Source organism: Ambystoma mexicanum, chromosome 7p (assembly GCF_040938575.1).
Source record: "Ambystoma mexicanum isolate Mex_15411 chromosome 7p, UKY_AmexF1_1, whole genome shotgun sequence".
NCBI classification, from domain to species: domain Eukaryota; kingdom Metazoa; phylum Chordata; class Amphibia; order Caudata; family Ambystomatidae; genus Ambystoma; species Ambystoma mexicanum.
Genome location: NC_090939.1, coordinates 78883982 through 78899140, shown reverse-complemented (window position 1 = coordinate 78899140; position 15159 = coordinate 78883982). Strand labels below are relative to the sequence as shown.

The window sequence follows — 15159 nt, the reverse complement described above, 5'->3', positions numbered from 1 at the left end:
TATAACTGCATGATAGGCCAGACAAAATACAGGTCGGACGATAAGTTCTCTAATCCACCCAGAGCGGCCAAAGCACTAAGGGGGTTATACGGGACCTGAAATTGACAGATGTATGGAGGAAATTGCACCCGCTAGACCGGGTATACTCACATTACTCAGCCCCACAACACCTACATACGAGACTGGATGTGTTTGCAGGGGACGAGGGGATGCACGAGTTTACACATTCTGAATATAAAGCTAGTGTCCTGTCCGATCGCAGACCGCTGGCCATCAAGGGGCAAATACGGCCTCCCCGTGCGAGGATCCCTACCTGTCGACAGAGTGGAAGCGTTAAAAGATACGGGGTTCCGGGACCATATGCGATCGGTGCTGCAGGAGTATTTTACGCACAACACCGGTAGCATAAGTTCGGCCAGTGTACTGTGGGAAGCATTTAAGGTACTAGTGCGGGGAGCAGTAATAGCCAAGTCCAAAGGGTTACAGGAGGAAATAGTGAGAGGACTACAGAATACAGAACAGAAATTGGAGACATGATGAAGACTGATCGTGGGACGCAAGAGGAAGCAGAAGTGCTACGCCTCCAGCAGGAATGCATGGAGCAGTGGGAGAGGTTGGGTAACCAGAGTTATAAAAATAGCTATTGAGTGCCAACATGCAGAAGTGGATAAGCATGGCCGCCGACTGGCATGGTTATATAAGCGCAAGGTCACACCACAACCAATACGGGCGTTGCAAGGGGCAGATGGCCGCTGTCGAGAAACCCAAGAGGAGGTGAGTAAGTGCTTCTATGACTTCTACAGGGACTTGTATAGTGAGCCCACGTGGGAGGAGGAAGTGGACATACAATAGGCACTATCGGAAATGAGTCTTCCCCGACTTACTGAAGAAGACGGGGACAGATTAGAAGTTCCCATAACGATTGATGAACTAGAAAATGTGATTCAAGATCTTCCTACCAATAAAGCTCCCGGGGCGGATGGGCTCCCCGGCAAGTTTTACAAGGAGTATAGGGCAGATATCCTCCCCCCTTTGATGACCATGTTAAATGAGGCACTAGAAAAAGGCAAGGTGCCCGAATCACTAAGGGAGTCAGTAATAGTCCCCCTCCTCATAGCAAAAAAACAAGACACTGACTGTGGGTCCTATAGACCCCTGACACTATTGAACCAGGACGGGGAGATCCTTGCGGCGGTCATGGCAATGAGGCGGAGATCGATGATAGGCAAGATTATCCACCTCGACCAGAAAGGGCATGTCTCACATAGGAACACCACTGACAACCTGAGGAGGCTGCATCACATAATAGATTACATGAATGGGAAGGCAGACGAGGTGGCAGTGGTTTCGCTTGATGCTTTGAAAGCATTTGATTCAGTAAAGTGGCCCTGACTGCTGGTGATTCTGAAGGCCTTTGGCTTGGGACTCACGTATATATCAAGGGTGAAATTACTGTATAGCGCCACGCTGGCCAGAATTAAGGCGGGCTCCGTGATCTCGGAGAGGTGGCAATTAAGTAAGGGAACGAGACAGGGATGCCCATGGTCACTGGTGTTCTTCATACTTGCGCTAGAGCCACTGGCGGTTTACTCGAGGGAGGAATTTGGGGAGGTGGGAGTGAGCACACAGGACGGGAAATATTTGGTCTCCCTTTACGCGAATGACATGCTGCTGTATCTGAGTTATCCGGAAGAGAACCTACAATATGTCCTGGTATATCGGTGAATCCCCAGAAATCTAGTTTGTACCCGCTGGGGGGTTACAAAGGGAAGCCCATACATAGTTTGCCGGTGCTGCCTATCAAATGGGAGGTGGTCACGTTTAGGTACCTGGTAGCAGATATATACCATGATCCCAAAGAGGAACATAAGCACAACACAGAAAAAACAGTGGAAAGGATAGAGAAGAGCATAACGTTCTGGGGGAGGTTGCCGCTGACCATGATGGGGCGGCGGCGCTATTGAAGATGGTGGTGCTGCCGAGACTACATTATTTCGCCAATGTCCCCTTTGCGATCCCAAAAAGGTTTTTGGGTAAATTACACGGGGTATGCCGGAGCTTCATTTGGCATAAGTCGCGGAACAGAGTGGCATTATGGAAGCTTGAGAACGCATATGAACAAGGGGGTATCAAATTGCCCAACCAAATAGCCAGTTAGTTACAGTATGTGGCAAGATGGCTGTCGGACGAACCAACCACTGAATTAAGGCTGTTGAAAACAGTGGGCAGACCGTTCTTTTTGAAGGAAGTGATCTGGCTACCCGACTTGCACAATACCAGTGGGCACCTCCTGCTGCGCATGGGCTGCAATACGTGGCGTAGAGTACTGCAGCTGCTGGGTTCTACGGCACTGTATTCCCCACAAGTGCCGCGGTTGGCACTAGCAGGCGCAGATGAACAGACCAGTAAGAATGTCCGGAAGAGTTGGGAATCTATGGGAGTAGCCACAGTAGGAGACATGCTTAAAGAAGGGAAGCCCCAGAGTTTTGAAGAGCTGGTAGTAGATACTGGGATACATAAGGGTCAGTAAATCACACACACGTCAGGCTGCTGAAAGGCTTGAAATTGAGAAGGCCAGATCCCAATACGCACATGCAGCCGAACAATATGATAGAGTCCTTTTATGATGTATCGGAAGGGGGACATGAAACTTCACGTGTATATGAGTTATTGATGTCCACAGTGGGAGGGGGAAATGGATCAAATCAGGAAGAAGTGGGAGACAGACCTGGAAGCACCACTGTCAGATGGGGAATGGGATAGAGTGAAAAGGTATCATAAGACAGTATCGCGAAATGCAAGATTCCAGCAGATCCAGCTGTATGCGACACATGGAGCACATCTGACCCTGAACAAAATAGCCAAGTTCAATCGGACAGGGAACCAGGTGTGCTTGAAATGTGGTGAGAGGGATGCTAATTTGGTGCATATGTTTTGGGCATGTGTGGAAATTAGTCGATTCTGGAGGGAGCGGCACAGCTGCTGGCGAATGCTGGGATTACGTTGGACGTACTCTCCAAAAGCCTGCCTGCTGGGGTGCTTCCTGAGACCCAAGCGGGCTAAACATGTGAGTAAGCTGAAAGACTTGGCGTACGTCCTGGCGAAAAGGAGAATAGCAATGGGATGGAAAGCATTGGCAAGACCGGTAGCACAAGTTTGGTGGGGGGCCTGATGAAATGGGCCAATGTGGAAACGGTGGTGTGGTCAGAGGTGGCCAGCAGGGAGGAAGAACCAGGGGTGAGGGGAGTTGACATGTGGAAGCAGCTTATAGCAGATTTGGCTGCATCAGTACATGGTACTCAAAATGTGGGGAAGACTCCTCAAGGCAAATAAGTTGCCACTGTCCAAATGGCATGGACAGAATAGAGACCAAGATTAGAAATATAGGGTAGGCCCGTAGGGAGGGAGTGGGAGTTGCTAAGCATTTAAGTGTCTCCGCTTGTGATTATTAAAAGTGCACATGGTTGTGCTCGTTTGGTTGAAATAAAAAATAAAAAATGGTGGCCATGGGCTCAAAAGGTTCATAACCCAACGCATTAAACATCACATTAAGATCCCATTTTGCATGAGGGGTTTTAATGGCCAGATAAAGAGAAGACCATCAAAATGACGGTTCACCACCAGATTTGCCAGGGAGAAAGAACAAGAGTCTGAACCCAAGTATGCTTCAAGGGATGAAAGATAAGTCCTGCAGGAATATATTTGGTTTTTTGTGGCAGCAAGTCTGAGATGAATGGAAGAATTTAATCTAAGGAAAATGAAGGGGGATTGAATCCGTTTTTCAAACACCAGTAACAAAAAATAGAACAGTTTGCTTGAATACTGGGCTCACATAAGATGGTTTGCATGATATGAAGATTCTCATTGTAAAGGCCAAGGTGACCTAATGACCCGACCTCAGGAACCACACAACTAAGTTAATAGATTGTAGGGTAGGGGTGCCATACCAGAACGTTCTGGTAGAGGAGGTTCAGAATCTCTGGTAAATGTACTGGGGGCCGACCGAAAGACTCGTCGGGTCCGAGAACCAGAACCTGGCTGGCCACCAATGTGCTGTAAAACAACAACGTAGTTCCTTGAATTCCTGAGCTTCAAAAGTGCTCGATGGATCAGCAGTGTAGGTGGAAACACTAACGCTGTCTTGTTGTCTCAGCATCTCCAGAGAATCTCCCAGAGAACTTGGGCCCAGTCCTCCCTCTCGAGATTTACAAGGGATGTTTGTTGTGAACGGGTCGACCTGGGGAAGCTTCCATTCATGAATAATCTGATTGAGTACTTTGTTGTTTAGTTCCCATTTGTGGTTTGCCATTGCACAGTGAATGAGGAGTCTGCTGCTTAATTTGCAAGACCCGGAATATGAATCGCTTGTAGCCATATTACTCTCTGGATTGCCCACTGCCATATCTGTACTGCCAGCAGTTTTGGGTAAGATTCGGTTCCTTGCTGCTTGTGAACTTAAAACATTGATACTGCATTGTCCACTCAAATGCATACCATCTTGTTCGAGATGCGTCTGCAAGGCTTTTAGAACCAGGAAAAAAACGCTGTTAACTCCAATAGGTTTATGTGTTCTCTTCGCTCCATGGGAGACCAGAGGTCAAAGACCTCTAGATGATCCATTGTTGCTCCAAAGACCAGCGAAGAGGAGTCAGTGGTAATGGTTACTTGAGGGATTGGTTCCGAAAATGGGGTTCCAAACATTAGGTTCCCACGAGTCTACCACCAAATGAGGTCATCCCTCATCTTCGACATAATTGGAAATTAGCAAGACGTAGGGTCTGATGCTTGAGACCAAGCTTGACACAAGAAGTCATTAAGCGAAACCACCATTCAGGTTGATTTCAGGAAAAGAGTAAACGTCTGACAGAAGTCGCTCAAAAAACCAGGCCACCGTCGTATTTCACCTAAACCCTATGAAAATCAGGTCCTAGGAGGACGTCAGGATTTTTTTCAGTTCAGTCAGACCAAGATGGTAAAGTGGACTGGGGTATGGACTGGAGGTGGAGATTCACACTCTGTGGACAATGGCATCTGAGGATGGCTACTATTGCTGACATTTTGGTGAAAACTCACTCTAAGAGGAGACCTCGGACCGAAAGGAAGAACTCTGACCTGGAAATGATCCATTGAGAAAACAACATTTCTGATGTTGGGGCCAAATCAGAATTTAAGGTAAGAATCCTTTAGATCCAGTACACAGAGCCAATCTTGATCATCTTGAATCTCTTGAGGCTGAATTCCAGCAGGTCCGATATTTAGCGCAGGCCAGCCAAGTTGGATTTGGGCACTGAAAAGACGATAATAAAACCCTTGCCTGTCTCGGTCAGTGAGTCTTTCTAGTGCCTTAATAGTGAGAAGTTTTGAATCTCTGCAAGGAGAGCTGGGATCCACTCTGGGAGAGATCAGGCGGTAGGGATGAACAGGGATGAGAGAAGGCAGTAGCGTTTGCAAGTCACCGAAAAGACCCTTGTGTCCATTGTTATGGCCCGCGATGATTCCAAATGGTGAGAAATACACCCCGCCCCAACCAGAGTTCCATGGGACCATTCCGAACCATCCCTTTAAGCTTAATCAGTGGTGGCAGAAGATCCGCCTGTGGGCGATGGAGCGGTGTCGGAAAAGAAACCACATAGAGTTGTGCAGATGTCTAGATTTGCGGTCTTCGAAGCCGTGAATCACGCAAAGGACCTTGAGTGAATGTCAGATGTTTGAAAATAGGTAAACTTCGGTTCAGTATGTTTAAGACCGATCGGTTTTGCCGTTAAGGCACTTTTCCTCTTTGTGAACTCCTCATCAGTTGAGATAGGAAAAAGGTCTTTGCCTTCAAAAGGCTGAGCAACTCATTCTGAATGTCCTTTGCAAGTCTGACTGCATGGAGCCATGCGTCCAAATACTATGGCTAGTTCTCTAGCAGACCTATCCACACGATGAGCAGTATTTTCTTGTGCTTGAATTCTAGCATCCATTCAACCAGTTTTGAAAGGTTCAAGCTTGCGCTGAGGAATATATTGCTTGAAATAAAAACTACTTCAAAATCTTCAAATTGAAAGCTTCCAGTATGACCTCCATGTCAGCCTGCCTACGTTGGAAAGCTGAATTGGACAATATAGTCTTTCACAATCCTTTAAGGCTTTTATCCTCATTGAGTGGAGGTGCCACTGAAGTAGAGGCCAAGGACCTTATAGCGTAGCAGCTAAGACTCTTCAGGATGGCTTGTGGACAAGTTAATAGTACTTCCTCAAGAGGACAGAATCCTAGATCAGGAATCCATCTTCTTTTTAATGTGTTGTTCCGAATGTGGCCTTTCCCACAACATTCTTGCCTCTGCACATCCATTTGCAAGAAAAGCCCTGAACGGTCTGATGTTTTCAGGGATAAGGCTCCCGCTAATACGCACTTAAACAAAAAGGGACCGCCCTGGAACTGGGAGGACAAAAGGGCTGGGAAAACACTGGAACGGGGGGGGGGGGGGGGGGGTTGTCCTACCCTTTAGAATTCAAATCTATGCAATAATTAGATGCAGCGATATTCAAACCCTTATGGAAAACCACACCTATGGGCACTGAAGCATTTGTCCCATTGGAAAGCAACCTGGAAATACACACATTCTGTTATATTCAAACAGCTTTTTATTATTTAGCTGTTTGGCTTATTTAAAGTGACATGTCATATAAACAATTGTGCCCATAGTGTGATGCTAGAATCTTGAGCATCGAAAGTAAACATACAACTGTAGAACACAAATTAGCAAGGAGTTCACATTAGTTGAATGACATGTGGGGCGAGAACCAGATAGACTTGGGGACCATTGTATCAGTCTAAGTAAGTACTCTGATAAGGAGACCTCGGTTGAGGTTCACCTATGCCCGGCAGGAATATGACCTCATGATAGGTCCAGTTTATATGCAGACTTCAGGTCGGGGAGAGTCTGGCTTTGGAATACAAGACAGACATGAGATCCAGAACTCGGCCGTAGACCGCATGGAATGAAGCTTAAGGTTCATACTCCTCCTGTGTGTCGGTTCTCCCTCGTCAGTCGGAGGTTCTATTGGGCCCACCAGTTGTGGAGTCTGGGGGACCAGTTCAGGCTTGTTTGGTTCTGCTGTGTGCTCCACCTGTACAGGGAGGTGAGGGTCAGGGGCAGGTTCCGAAGGGTCTAGGCACCCATCGGTGCAAAAAGGTCCCTGAAGATCTAGAATTCACTTATTCATGGGGTCCAAGTAATTGAGTTTTAAAAATGTTGTGAAAAAGCCTCTTCAAAGGACTCGGTTGGGGAGTTGGTATTGGTCTGCTGAAAGGGTTCAACAAACACCGGCTGCTATTGATTGATGGATTGATAATTTATATTGCGCTCATACACAAGTGTTTGTGAGGAAGGGATATTGTTGAGGTCAACGACATTCTGGGGTGTGGTATCCATTCAACTCTAACTCAAATGGGTCCCAGCCAAAAGAAGCATTAGGGGCTGATGTAGGCCTGGTGTCAATTAGTATGGAGCAGAGGATGTTGAGAAAATGGCGGACGTCTAATTCTGAGAAGCTGCCATTTTGAGAGCTTCTGTGATGGGAGTGCATCACAGATTTTTCTGATGAGTCATATAGTTTAGAGGCCTTAGCCTGGTTTCATAATGTATGTTTTGCCTTTGATGAATTGTCTGCAATGTTTTGTGTTTTCGAGCGAACCGCTTAACCCTTGCAGGATCCTCGCCATTACAGGTGGTTTTCTTAGCCCCTCGGCCCCTTGGATGTTACTTTGGTACTTTTAGCCCCATATTGGGGATCCTCTGCTCTGTCAGTAATTGTTTTAGCCCCCATTAAGGGTTGCTTTCAGGATGCCCCCACTTCTCCAGTTGAACCCACTTAAGGGTACCTCTGAGCAAACCCTGGTAGCACTAGGATAGAAGCAACCCCTCCCTGATCCAGGTGCTCCTGGAAAGAGGTCACCTGGCTATGCTGTCCTAAGAAGAAAGGTACTCACCGGAAGCAGGCTCTGTCTAATATAAAATCCTTCAGGTGATTCAGAGGGAAGAGATGAAAAACATCCTCCCACCTGAGAAGTCTACTCTCAAGTGACCGAACCAAGATCAAGTTGCAGTAGAAGCAGGAGCTCCAATGGCGTTCTGACACTAGAAACAAAGGTTATGGGGATCCGCCACAGCGTACCGACGTCCACAGGGGGGACACGACAAATCCTTCACGCTCCAGCATAGGAAAAAGACAGATCAGGGGTAGCAGGCAGGTAGTCAAATTACGCTGTCCTGCGCCTAAGCAGGTCTTTTTAAAAATGAGGACAAACACTCTTTGGGAGCAAAAAAATAAAAATTCTATGTTTCTGTCCTGATGAACGGAATGTCCCATAGGTATGGAGAAATGGGTCGGGACATTTATGGTCATGTTCAAATTTGCTACTGTTTATGGTTGGAATAAGAAAGGAAATTAGAATAGTTTGAGTCTCAGAGCTGCTTATTTACTCATGTGCTACTTGAAGATCCCCTACTAGTCCAAGTGGAGGCACACCATACCTACAGCATGGGGTTTCTGAAATATTAAATGGTTCAGGTGCCAACGACGAGCCTTCGAGTCTAGGTGCAGCGCAGTCTCTCGTCGTCTAGGAACAACATTCAAGCAGGAAAGACAGACTAGAGACGAAACAGTATTAGGTTGGTATGCTGTTCTTTATGCCTGACTCTGTGAATAATGTAATGGGGTTCTTGCAATGGACTGATGAGTGAATGAGTTTCTGAATGTTGTAAGTGTGCCATTTGGCGAGAGGCTGTGCCAGTTGGTTTAAAAGGTATTTCTATGTGGCCTACCAGTTATGCAACTACAAGATTAAGGACTCCCTTATATTCTGCAGGTTTATGTGCACTGTGACACTGGAGGAACATTCAAAACGCAGGAACAGACTTTAAAGTTTGATTGTACCTGCCCCACTGAATGGATGACCACCAAAATGTTTAATAATGTATCCCTAGGATTAGAAGCAGAGTTTCCCCCCATTGCTCCCATAAAGGGCGGGACTGAAGCATTATATTGTGCCATGCTGGGACAAGGTGATGTGCCGTTCACCCTAGACCAGGCCCCTGGAACCAGAGAAGAACCTTGCGTCAATGCCTTGCCCCTTTGACTCTGTAACTGACCAATTTACCAGCTCTAAAAGACTAACGCCCAAGAGAGAATGAAGGAGCCCATGTTCCAGAGGGGCGATAAAATCCACCTTCCATTAACGTCACACCCCATTTTCAATCATGTGTATGGCAGTGCGGAGGAGCGAAACACACCTTGCATTTCTGGCACCTTCCTTCCTCTTTGCCATACAAGCGCTCCAGCATTTGCGCTGGCATGGATTTTCATGCCAACACAAATGCTGGAGAATCCTATGGCATCCGCCGGTTTTATACAACAGTACAAAGCAGGACAGACCCCCATGGGAATCCATTGTACACACTGCCCACTTTGCTCGCAAGACAGGCAGCTTGTACAATTAAACACTGCCCGACATGGGAGCAGTGTTTATTAGTTACTGAACATGCGTGCAAGGCAAGCAGCGTTCATAACTGAGGAAACGCTGCTTGGCATTCTCACATGTCAGGCCACGTTTATTCATTTGCATGGCAGAGAGCAAATGTGCAGGGCAAAAGAATGACAACAATTTGGCAGCAGGGACCTAGCTATGCCTCAGTGTAAACGTGGCAGGTGCCGGCCATCAAATTACAAATAGGAGCAACATCAGCTCCTGAGGCAAGGGCACAGATACAAAAGAGCAGCAGTAACCAGATAGACCAACAGGTCATACTACGCCGATTACAACTGGACATTTAGTCTCCAAGAGAAAGTTGGCCGATAGGACGGGACATTTACACCCGCTTACGTGTAGCTACCGATACACCATCCAGTCACTTCTCAGAACAGAACAAGGCTCATAACTTAGGCAAGAGACTTCGTCTTGCAAATCACACAGAGAAGAGCAATGTCATCAAGCCATCGAAGACCCTCTTCACAAATTGTGAAATAGAAACCCCCACCAACAACAAAACGTGCTTCCTAAGTTGAAATGAAAACCTCCAATGATTCAATACTAACAAACAAAACAGAGTCCATAAAGAGAAAGGCGAATACCTCACAAAGTTGTCTAATGCACTGCTGAATGTAGGCTTTGTCATTGATCGGTCTAGGCTCCTTTATCTTCTCAGGACCACCAAAGGCACCGTACTGGCTGTTTCGAGTCCCAGAGCTTGATCTGATGCATTTTGATATTTCAAAAATAAAACAAAAAGTATCATTAGCAAGATGTTTTTGTAAACATACAATAAACTTGTTCAAACTTCACTCATTGCATTAAAAAAAAATGTCTAAAAAAAAAAGAAAAAAAAAAAAACTATGAAAACGATATAGGCGCCATGTTAAAAAGTGCTATGGTTTGCCAAGAACTTCCATAGATAGAAAATTGGAAAGATTTCATTCAGTTCTAAAAACCAAGTGTGAGCACATGCTAGCCTTCCCTAGGAACCCGGTTAATTCCCTGCACAAATCACCCTCATATGAGGCAAAAACGTTCCCTTCTCAGTCTCAGGATAAGGTCTACTGGAACTCAGAAGACAGACACCAAAGGTAAAGTTGATAACGTCCACCTCTGACAGAATAGTGATCTGCTGATTATGTACTGTTTGAGTGGGGAGGTCTGGTTCAGAGTTACCGGAGTCTAGGATGAAAAAGGTTACTTACCTGCAACTACAGTACTCCACACAGCATTGGTATGCTAAATAGATTCACATGCTTTGAATATTACCAATCTTGAGACTGGGAACCCTCAGTAACTTTAGAAAGCAGTTGTACATATACAAAAGAAATCCTGCTCTCACTTCTGTGATCTATTCACCCAATTTGGGGTTACCCACTGGCCAATGAGGTGTGCAGCCCATGCACCTCCTACAGAGGCCATCTTCAGATTCTACTAACGCACCAGTGCTGAGCCTCAGAGGGGTAGAAGGGTGGGTCGCATGTGAATCTAGGAACGATACAAACCCTGAACATCAGCAGTTGCAGGTGAAACACTCCTCTCCTTCTCCAGCATTGGTTCTTTCTGCAAGGGAGGAGATGAATGCGCTTCTTGGACCTTTTTGCAAGCATAAAGTGGTACTTGGTGAGCTGATGCTCCATCTTCCAAATTGCTGCTACGCAGCCGTCTTCTGGGGAAACCCATAAAGCAATACTGCTGCGGCCACCCCGGCTCTGGTAGAAAGAACTGCCTCTTCCACGGAGAGTCCTTTCTGTATTTAGTGGCAAAAATAGATGCATGTTGACATCCAACTGTAATGCCATCTTTTGAGATTCCTTTAGCAATGCCATTAAGGCCAAGGCGCCAAACGAGTTGGGAACCATCACATTATTGCTCTGTTCATTAAGGGTTATTATTTATTTTTGATATCCTGGGAGTGTAAAAACCTCTTGACGAAGGAAGGAGGACAGTCAGAAGGTTGCTAGCAGGGCTGGTTGAGACAAGACACTAGAAATTACGAGTCGCTATGTACCCATATATTGACTCTATGAAATCTGCGCAAAGGGTTATGGACGACAAAGGCTCAGGGAAGAGAAGGGTGACCGGGCACAGTTTTGCAGGAGGCAAAATGGAGATGCAATGCTGCATAAGCTTGAACAGATGGCATATCAGTTTCAAAAGGCTCAAATAATTCCCATGAGGATGCAAATGACTAGAGGGAATTTTGAGAAAGACATTTCCTTAATATTCTTTTAGAGTAAAGAGACAGCGCCTCAGAGTGAGCAGAAAGTGTGAAATTGGGGATAGGGATAATTATATAACCTGATTGAGGCGTGTGTCAAACAGCCTTCTCTATGTCTAACCGAGGGGTAATACCTGGTGGGAAGACAGACAAAAGGCCTGAGTGCATACTCCAGAAACTAAAACCTTTGGATTGTTAGAAGTTGCAATTGCCGTTGTACCCATTTTCAATGATTCTGCAAATACCCCCCATCTGCCTGAATTCCCACACTTAGGAGAAAAGCTTTCGGAGTGAGAGAGTTGGGTCGTCTGCCAGATGCACTATACAGGATATGGTGATGAGGCTGATGCTCCAGAAGTTTGTCCAGGATAGCTGCCAACAATCCACGACCAAGCACTGCTAGGCTACAAAATGGGGCCACAGGCATTAAGCAGCTTGGCTCTTAAAGTAGCTTGTGTAACACACTTAGGGGAGGAGTTTTCGGTTAACAGCGGGCAAGTTGAAAGCATTCGAATTTTCCCAAGGAGTGAACAGCTTTTCGGACTACCTTTCCACAAGCATATGTACCTCTCGGGAAACAGGGGGGGTAGACAGAGGGTTGCTGACCCTAATTCTTAATTTACTTTCAAACGCCACCACATTTTCTGTACACATGGAAGTAAAATATATGTACTTTGACATATAAGGACGTGTTAGCAGCTTGTAGTGCACAAAAGGGTGCTGATGACTGACTCACGATTTATTTGTGGTCCTGAACAAAGCTGCAAAAAGTAATACAATGCAACGCTGAAACCCAGCTGGCCTTCGTGAAAGGGGGATGTCAAACAGTGATCATTAAAACAGTACTCCAAATTTTTAAATAGGGGCTATTATTGAAGGTCTCCTAAGGCAGTAATAAAAGCAAACAACTCCCCACCTGTCGAGAAGGCATCTCGTAGAGAAGGTTACTTATTAAGCCTCTAGTAGATCAGGCTTCTTCTAGATAAAACTGTTATGTCCCAGGCTCCCAGTAGACTAGGCCTTACGTTGAAAAAGCCTCTCTCAGGTGAAGCTGTTCAAGTTGAGTTTAGTAGAAGAGTGTTATTAACTATGCTTTTTATTGACTACGCCAATAGGAGACGAGTCGCTTGTAGAAGAGTGTCTTCTCATCGACTAGGTCCATAAAAGGGCCCTGGTGGATGAAACGGTCATAATGTAAGGCCTGATTAATGAGGCCTCTCAGAAGAGGCGTCTTGAACACAAAGCCCCTTGTTGACCAGGCTCTGTCAGACGTGGATCCTCCCCGATCAGACCCCTGGTAGTCTAGCTCTTTAATATATGAGCCCTCTCGCAGACTGGCCCTCTTATATACCAGTCCTCTGGAGCCTAGGCCCCTCACAGACTATCTCTTATAGACAGGTGATAGGACAGTTTTTCCAAAAGTCCAACTAAGGGCTTCACAAAACCATATCTGAGGCAGTACAAAACTCGACTATTAGTATAAAATTGTACCACCTGAGAACATTTGGTAGCGTAGATAGAGCAGCCAGGCTTATCTTAGGAAGGAGAGAGGGCCGTAGCTTGGTACAAAGACATTGTAGCATACACATGGTCCAAAGAAACACTGAAACACTATGTATTGTAAAAATTATTATATATACACGTAGGCCAAGCTAAATCTTGAGAAAGGTAAGTACTATCACATATCATATACACACAATAATAAAAACCAACTCAATACTTATGAAACCAAAGTATGATATGAAATGATTGGTTATTTATAACTTGCTTAATATCCAGAGGTTTGTAAGCGCGGACCCGGGATCGAACATGTGTTGCTCCGTGTAGTCTTGCTTCCAAGACAAGCACGTTGCCCCTGCCCCTGAGCTATCCTCACAAGACATATATAACCTTATTTAGAATACAATCAGCAGTCAAGGCAAGTCAAACCTAGAGTTATACATTCATAATGGCACTAGGCTATTCCTGGGCAATACGACCATGTTAGCTATACTTTTAGAATACCAGTAGCAGTTCAAGGGCAGCAGACCCTATTGGCCAGAACATAGTGTTATTCAGTTATAGACGCACTTAATTACACCAACTTGGTTACAAGTATATCTTGCAACATATGTAACTTTCTTCTATCAAGAATGGATATAGTTACACCACCAATGTTACTTTTAAGAACACAGTTCAGATAGAGTAACTGAACGTGTATACTTTCTAGAGGGGCATTAAGCTACTCATGGACAAGAAAGAGCCTAGTGAAACTATTTTAGAAGTGCACTAAAGCAATTCTGGGAAAGCACAACCCGAACATTTCAGTATAAGAAGAGCAGCAGCTATTCAAAGTCAGTATAACCTATTGGTATTTAAACATTTTACACTACTACTATTATAGGAATAGACCGTTTAACCAAGGATACTTTTCTGAAGTGTAGAATGCAATTCTAGGGTAAGTAAGAACTCTTAGCTAGCTTTTAAGAAGGCAATAAGCAATTCAGGGTAAGTCATGTTCCATACACTTTTCAGAGGGGCTATGAGCATGTCAAAGACAAGTGTTAACTCTGACTGTTTTAGAAATGCACTGAAGCAAATCAGGGAAAGCAAAACCCAAATGTACACTTTAAGAAGAACACACATTCAAGGTACGTAAACTATATTGGTAAGCTTTTACACTCATTTTGTTGAGAATAATAAAACAGTACCAACACTACTACTTTTAAGAAGAGTGGAATACTATTGAGAGTACGTAAAGCAGCCTATATACTTTTTGAAGGAGCAACCACCAACCTAAAGGTAAGTAACTATTCTGTAAAACAACCAAAGTTACTCAACAACTCATTTACAAGTAGGTACTTTCAATACCTGTTATACATTTCAAGACAGGGCCTTATCTTTTAAATTATTTCCCTAGTCTATAGCACGGGTTTTCCCAGAGGCAGAAGAGGGACCCCGGTGGTCTAGGAGCCAGCTGTAGGCAAGTTGGGATAGGGTTCAGTTGCAGGAAAGCCAGAGTTCCAGACAATAGTTGAAAAGTGGTTAAGGACTTTGCAGAAGGCTCCCTATATGCCTTCCAGCAACAGGCCTGAGAAAACGGTATGGGCAAACTTCCAAACACACGATTCACCCACTCAGCCTCACAGGATTCACACAAGACTTAAGGTAAGTATTACCCAAGCCAACACAGTACCTCAGCAAAGAAAAAAAGCTTCTGGGTGGATGCCTTCAGGATGTAGCAACACAGGACACAGTCCTTGGGTACTTGGTCTGGAAACTGAAGAAATGGACACTGCAGGGAAACTGGAGCAGACATCAATGGGGGAGGCTTCCAACAAAGGATTCTTCACGGCTTCTCGCCGCTCAGTCGATTTGGCACCCTTAACAGGTACCTAACGAAGAACAAATATCGCTGGTCGGATTCTCTTCACTCTCTC

At 45.3% G+C, this 15159-nt stretch overlaps 1 protein-coding gene across 4 annotated transcripts in view; it reads right to left on the bottom strand.

Moving 5' to 3' along the window:
* The window catches only part of NDC80 (NDC80 kinetochore complex component), a 735052-nt gene that overhangs the window by 546079 nt on the left and 173814 nt on the right, over nt 1-15159 (bottom strand). For all 4 annotated transcript variants that reach the window (XM_069635820.1, XM_069635823.1, XM_069635822.1 and 1 more), the window contains one exon: nt 10119-10239. In XM_069635820.1, the coding sequence (XP_069491921.1) occupies nt 10119-10239 (121 nt within the window). The remainder of the gene's footprint in view (nt 1-10118; nt 10240-15159) is intronic.